Source organism: Cibotium barometz, chromosome 24, assembly GCF_041138505.1.
Source record: "Cibotium barometz isolate CiBa-2024 chromosome 24, ASM4113850v1, whole genome shotgun sequence".
NCBI lineage: Eukaryota > Viridiplantae > Streptophyta > Polypodiopsida > Cyatheales > Cibotiaceae > Cibotium > Cibotium barometz.
This window is the reverse complement of record NC_141069.1, coordinates 916,538-923,406: the sequence shown is the minus strand read 5'-3', so window position 1 is coordinate 923,406 and position 6,869 is coordinate 916,538. Positions and strand designations below refer to the sequence as shown.

Here is a 6,869-nt window from a genome sequence, read left to right as displayed (position 1 = left end):
ATCTTTTTTCATGTTATGGGATTATCCTAGAACAAGAATATGTTTGTCCACCAGCCATGTCTCTCTAGTACCAACCTAGAAACCGCCCTAAGTCAGATTAGAACCTTTCCCTAAAGTAGAATCTTTGGGGATCCTCTTCCAGCCATCTTTATTTATAAAGCTTGTCCTTGGGTTTCGTTTGGGATTTCGGTTGTAATCATTTTTTTAATAACCTTTGCTCTTGTAGCTCTCTTTGTTTACAAAGATTTTTCTTGGATTTCTTTTGGGATTTTGGTTGTAATCATTTTTTTTGTGGCCATGTTTAACTTTTTTCTTGGATTTCTTTTGGGATTTTGGTTGTAATCATTTTTTTCTTGGATTTATTTTGGGATTTTGGTTGTAATCATTTTTTTGTGGCCATGTTTAACTTTTTTGTGTGACAAAATGATGTGATGATGTATTGTATTGTGATCGATGCATATATATACTTTCGAATCATTCAAACTTTCCTTGAAGAATCTTGTAAACATTAAAATTGTTGAAAAAAATCTTGATGTTAAAAGCTACCCATCTTGATGCTACTACCATAGTTATAGCTTTGAACAAAATGATGATAAAGTTATAGTACGTAATGTTTCCAATATTTATGGTAATAGAATTACCATGTATACCTTGTCTTTTTTAGGATTCTATAATTGCAATGGAAAGGTGTACACTATGGTAATTCTAGTTATAACGTCTAAGGGAAGATATAAGTCATGAGATGGGTGTCATAAAATTCTCTCTATGCTAGGTATGGATTACACAAAAATACATGCATGTCCCAATGATTGCCTACTATTTAGAGGGGTTAATAAAGATGGAACACAATGTCTATAATGTGGGGAGAGCCGATGTAGGGATGATTTACAAGGAGCTGATATACGGATGTTATAAATTTCTGGGTTTCACCTATAGAAAATAGCTACTCCGATGCATGAGAGGCATGCAGCTCCAAACAAAGGTGAAGAAGTCCAAGAATAGTGTACAACAAATACTGTGAGGAGGAAGCCAAAGTGGATACCGTTCAATTCAAAAGATGCCCTCAAGAGAATAGAGACAGCTTGTCAAATGAACAGTTTGCACATTGAAGGGCAGATCATTGTTCCTTTAAATCATTCAATCTTCCATGTGACCACAAGCAGCTCTCAGATGAAATATGAGGTCCATTTGACTAGCCAACCCAAGTGCAATGGTGCAGATTTGCAAAAGAGGGAGAGTGGAAACAAGTCATATCTTGCGAGCATATTTATTACATCTTTTTTCATGTTATGGGATTATCCTAGAACAAGAATATGTTTGTCCACGAGCCATGTCTCTCTAGTACCAACCTAGAAACTGCCCTAAGTCAGATTAGAACCTTTCCTTAAAGTAGAATCTTTGGGGATCCTCTTCCAGTCATCTTTATTTATAAAGCTTGTGCTTGGGTTTTTTTGTGGGATTTTGGTTGTAATCATTTTTTTTATAACCTTTGGGGAAACTCTTGTAGCCCTCTTTGTTTACAAAGCTTTTCCTTGAATTTCTTTCGGGATTTTGGTTGTAATCATTTTTTCGTGGCCATGTTTAACTTTTTTGTGTGACAAAATGATGTGATGATGTATTGTATTATGATCGATGCATATATATACTTTCGAATCATTCAAACTTTCCTTGAAGAATCTTGTAAACATTAAAATTGTTGAAAAAATCTTGATGTTAAAAGCTACCCATCTTGATGCTACTATCATAGTTATAGCTTTGAACAAAATGATGATAAAGTTATAGTATGTGATGTTTCCAATATTTATGGTAATAGAATTACCATAATGTATACCTTGTCTTTTTTAGGATTCTATAATTGTAATGGCAAGGTGTGCACTATATAGTAATTCTAGTTATAACTTGTAAGGGAAGATATAACTTATAAGACCCCACTTGTAAGAGAAGTTATATAACAAGACAAGAAGTTCTTAATAATAAAAAACAAACAACTAATTTATCAAAACCAATGGATTCTAGACAATAAACTCAAATACATTCAATGGATGGGATTTGGTCACGTTGTTGAACAAACACTCAAAGTCTGAAATTCCCCCCCATCCTCACTATACCTTGCTTAGAGGAGGACTAATAAAGAGACTTCCTTCAACATTGAATTTATCTTCAAATTAAACAAAATGTAAAACAAAGATCTTGATTTGAAGTAGTGATCAAATAACTTCCCAACAATAATCTTTAAATAACACAATTTGAAACTATGATAAGCTTACAAAAAGCTTGGCACTTTGAGCACAACACACACATCTCACTAATCAAGAAGTATCATAATACATAATAGCGGTTAATTAGCTTCTGAATACTCTTTAATAATAATATTAATTAATATTATACTTAAAAGAAAATAATTATGGGTATAACAATGCCGAATGTAACCTATCGTGACTTTGTGCTGATCATGATCAGATCCAATAGTTTAGGATGACATCTAATAATTTTTAAACGTGAAAAAATCAAATAATTACTCCTCTACCACTTGATTAACATGGTGAATGTGCAAGAGGTGAAGATGGCAAGGTGTTTCCAATATATTTGTATTATTATTCCTACCATATTGCACAGCCTTCCATTGGAAATATAGAATCTTTTCCCAAAATGTTTTGCAGTTACTCAAAAAAGCTCGTAAAATCCTAAAAATGGCAAAAAAGCTCGCTAGGAAATGCGGCTTGCAAAGAAATCACACCCATCCGCTGGCACCCTGAGCTCCTTTTCCCCCTCGTCTCGGCAACGAATTTTCCAACCACAAGCCCATAAGGTATAGGACAAACACTGGCCCAAATGACCCCCCTATCCTCCATCAAACCCTCGGTTGTTGTGACCAAAACCAACCTCAAGGTGGATCCCCAAACCTCTACTACAAGCCCAACATTTCAATGAGGGCAATCGACATATTTGGATCCCTAAATCTCCCCAACCCCAACCCCCACCACGTGTCACTCCGCAGTCACCGACCTTTCAACGGAAACCCAAGGTGGCCTCTACCACAAAGACTGCCCAGGATAAAGGGAAGCAGAAGCTTCACAATAACACTCTAGCCCCTATTTTGCCACTGACAGCTTACCAATGATATACCTTCAATGTCGGCAACTCCTCAACCCGTTATGCTAAGGCTACCTCGGAATACTCCAACGCCACTATCAACCTCTCAAGTTTCGAGTACTCCCTTGTCATCATCCTCTGCATTCCCCTAGGAATCGGACGTCCACCCCTCGCCATCACCTAATTGGAACCGACTCCTCACTTTGGCAAATTGGGCACATAGTTAGTATAAAACCTGCAATGGGATGCTGGCAGCATAGCCCAAGGGTACAAAACCTGACTCAGAGTGCCCCACAAAAAAAGCCACGTCCGTACAAATATGCCACAACCGTACCATTCGAATTCCCCATTTGCCATGGCCACACCATTTGGAACCTCAAATTTTCCACGACTGTCCCGAATATTCCACACCCACACCATTCAACATTGCAAATTTTCACGGCCATCCAACTGAACAGCCATGGTCATTTCGAAAGTGACACGGCCATTCTAACTTTTGATCAACTTGCCTCGGCCATATACCAACCCACGAATAAGGTGCCACAACCATTCCATCATCAAACCCAACTACCACAGCCATTCCACCTACTACCAAGTGGCACCACATGTTTCTTAAATCACCTGGAATTTTTGTTAGAAAACATATTCTTTAAAAAATAGAAATGGTTATTACTTTTACTTTTTTTTAAAACTTGGTGGAGATGTCTGGTGAGGTATACACATGTTAAAATGAGATGGCCATAGAGCGACACATGGGTGAATGCTGCATGGCAAGAGAAAAACAGTGAGAGTAAGACGGCAACCCCATAACCCTCTACAAGAGCTAATAGTGGGGTTAAGAAACCTATGGGGGGTAGTTGGTTGTGAAGCTCACATGTAAAAGTTTAGAGGCCCGGTGGTTTAGCAACCGCTACACCAGCTAGGTAGAGGTGGAAAGCTGACTGAGTGAGTTTTATCGGTTAGTGTAGGTCAACCCAAAAATGTAGAGGCCCAGAAATAGTGCAAAAGTGAGAATGTGCAAGATATTTTGGTTATAAAAACAGCATGCAGGATATCTGAGTTATAAAACCAGCATGCAGTATACAATTTGGGAACGAAAACCAAACAGCTGTCCTTATTTTGATTGGTTGAAAAAAATTGTTTGTATCGAGGAGTACTGTTCCGAAGTTCAATCCAGGCCAGCTTTAAATGACAATTTGTGTAAAGGCGGGTCACGGCCCAAGGGTGCCCTGGCGGGGCCCGTGAGAAAAGCAAATGCATTACATGTGCGGAAATAAGGTCGCGAGTCACGAGCCAGACCGAACCCTCATTAAAAAGAAGAGTCTGCTGAGCAGTGACTAGTCACTAGTGTAGTGCTCACTCACGAGCTACCCACCAGTCACGAGTCACACACACTGTTTTCACTTGTAACTTCCTCAGTCCGGAATCTCTAACGCGGTGCAATTTGTGCACATTTTTTTTTAAAATCCCTAAAAACAAAACGTGTCCATGATCTTCTGTCTTCTTTTGAAGGGTAATTGTGTTTTCACCATTCTTGTGAAGGTTTTGACTCCCTTGGAAGGATACTCCAACCTTCAAATTCTAGCACTGCTACCGACAGGCTTCAACCTCGTTACCTAACCGTTACCTTTATTTTCTACAGATCTAACCAGTCTTCACGGAAGGACAGCGGCCAGCCCCTCCTCCTTCAGCACCGCCACGACGTTGCAGGCGCAGAGAGCTTTTGTCTAGTTTAGCTCAGCAGCAGCATTAGCATTCGGCCTCCTAATAATTCATAATGTCGGACGGAACAGTAGACTTGCTCAAGTGTCTCTCTTCTTCTTCTGATCATGATTATAATTCCGGCAACCTTAATGCGCCTCGATCCTGCCTCTCCCTTAAGGCCCGCGAACGTGCCTCCCTCTCCTTGAAACGCATCTTCGAAGAGCAGATCAACGGTAGTATTAGTGCAGCAGCTCTGCTGCCACCACCTGCACCGTCGACCGATCTAATTCTCCACAACGTCGTCAATCACCAGCCTTCTTCTGTCCACGTTAACGAGGAGCTGCAGCTGGCAGGAGGTAATTGGACTCCTCTCAGATAATTATTCGGCTCATTAGTCTCAATAATCCCAAGTAATGACGTTCGATGCAGTCCCCCCTTAAATAATTTCTAAGCAGAGCACTCTCTTCATGTCTATGGGTCTTCAGCAAGTGGGGCGACCCTCACAACTACTACCGCCACTCTTTTAAAGTCCTCGTCTTCATGTTCCCTGGCACATCAAGGGATAACTATGCAGCAACAGACTACCATGAGGTGAACGCACAAATCATAGCCATTGATAATATTATGATTCACGTGTGGTTTCTCTAATTAACTAGCGTTTTCAAGCTAAGACTTTCATGATAATTAATTCATCGACTAACTTGTGTAGGCATTTCACGACCCCGATCAATAAAGCGCAGCTCACAATTTTCTATTCCGGCATGGTGAACGTTTACGACGATGTTGCAGATGATAAGGTGGTAGTCCTTAACTTATAAGAAGTTTAAGGTGATCAATGGCATCAAAATGGCTTCTTGTTGATGTTTACTTGGTGCAAATTAGCTTTTAATTAGTGTGGGGTTAAAATTCACTGATCACAATGTTTGGCAGGCACAAGCTATCATGCTTCTTGCCGAAGGCAGTTGTAATACACCTACTGTAAAGAATAAATCGATGGCTAATTCCAACGCAAAGCCTGCTCCAATTAACTCGAAAGTCGGATTGAGCGCGGAAAATTCAAGACTCGATATTATGAACCCACACGGACCTGATGCGAAGCGAGATCCTGCACTAACCAAGCGATCGCATATAGGTATAACTGCTATATAAGTAAGAGCAGTTGGATCTCCTGAACATTCTTTTTTAATAGCCAGCTAATTAAAGAAATTAAGTGTAATTGTTCTTTTGGATAAAATACAGAACTTCCATACGCTAGGACCGCATCACTCGCTCGGTTTCTGGGAAAAAGAAGACAGAGGTAAAAGTTGGGCCTTTCTTTAAAAATAAAAGAAATCAGGAAAATAGATCGTGTCAAATCTAGATTCATGTGAATTTTATGAGTATTTTGCTTTCTGATGTGCAATTTTGTCTGTATAACTAACTAGGGTGCAAGCAAAGGCCGGAGTCATTCATCCATCCGGCAAGATCGACGAGGAGGAGGACAAAATACCGCCTAGGCCCTGCAACAAGAGGCCCATCGTCGTAATTAATTAATTAATCAAGAATGTAGAGTAAGCAGTGTAAAGCCAACTGGATTTACCAAAGATAGTCGTTCTCTAATTACGCCAAAGGTTGCATGAAACCTATAAATAAGAGGGCGCCAACGTAAATAACTGGTATGAATCAGTAAATCAGTAAATCATGACACTTAACTTTTTAATTTGAATTTGTCTATGGAAGGCCCATTAAGTTTCCTTTCCGTTAATCTTAGGGTTAAGATTCAAGAAGCTTCAAAATGAGCTTGCTATTTAATAAGCAGTGTGATCAGCGGTACGTACCTACACGCAACTATTTATATAGTCGCCGTGCGTACGGAGTGCGCACTGCGAAACTTTCTTGCAGCATCATAATTAAGAGTCAATATTAAACTCGGATTCTAATTGTATTTAAACACGTGAGATGTAAAGGATTCAAGTCATGGAGAGCTAATTATATTGTAGCTGTAAGCCAGTCAAGTTTTGGTGACTTGTCGGAGTCGTGTGAAACGGCTTGCAATTCGCCGTCGTTCAAGCATCGTCGTCTGTTGGACGACG

At 39.7% G+C, this 6,869-nt stretch overlaps 1 protein-coding gene across 2 annotated transcripts; it reads left to right on the top strand.

Moving 5' to 3' along the window:
* Positions 1–4,593: 4,593 nt before the first annotated feature.
* Positions 4,594–6,530, top strand: LOC147624778 (uncharacterized). Of its 2 annotated transcripts, none has more exons than XM_086818844.1 (6): positions 4,594–5,153; positions 5,283–5,388; positions 5,507–5,594; positions 5,728–5,929; positions 6,037–6,094; positions 6,222–6,530. In XM_086818844.1, the coding sequence occupies exons 1-6, from the start codon at positions 4,871–4,873 to the stop codon at positions 6,328–6,330; spliced, it is 846 nt and encodes a 281-aa protein (XP_086674970.1). In that variant the 5' UTR covers positions 4,594–4,870; the 3' UTR covers positions 6,331–6,530. The 2 variants fall into 2 exon arrangements, with proteins under 2 accessions (XP_086674970.1, XP_086674969.1); XM_086818843.1 differs by having other exon boundaries at positions 4,721–5,153; positions 5,253–5,388.
* The last annotated feature ends 339 nt before the right edge of the window (positions 6,531–6,869 follow it).

What these genes read in the sequence shown, in the direction of transcription:
- LOC147624778 (XM_086818843.1), top strand. Translation starts at nt 4,871, where the DNA reads ATGTCGGACGGAACAGTAGACTTGCTCAAGTGTCTCTCTTCTTCTTCT. An exon ending in ACGATGTTGCAGATGATAAG is followed by an intron (nt 5,595 to 5,727) that starts GTGGTAGTCCTT and finishes AATGTTTGGCAG; the next exon opens with GCACAAGCTATCATGCTTCT. An exon ending in CTGGGAAAAAGAAGACAGAG is followed by an intron (nt 6,095 to 6,221) that starts GTAAAAGTTGGG and finishes ATAACTAACTAG; the next exon opens with GGTGCAAGCAAAGGCCGGAG.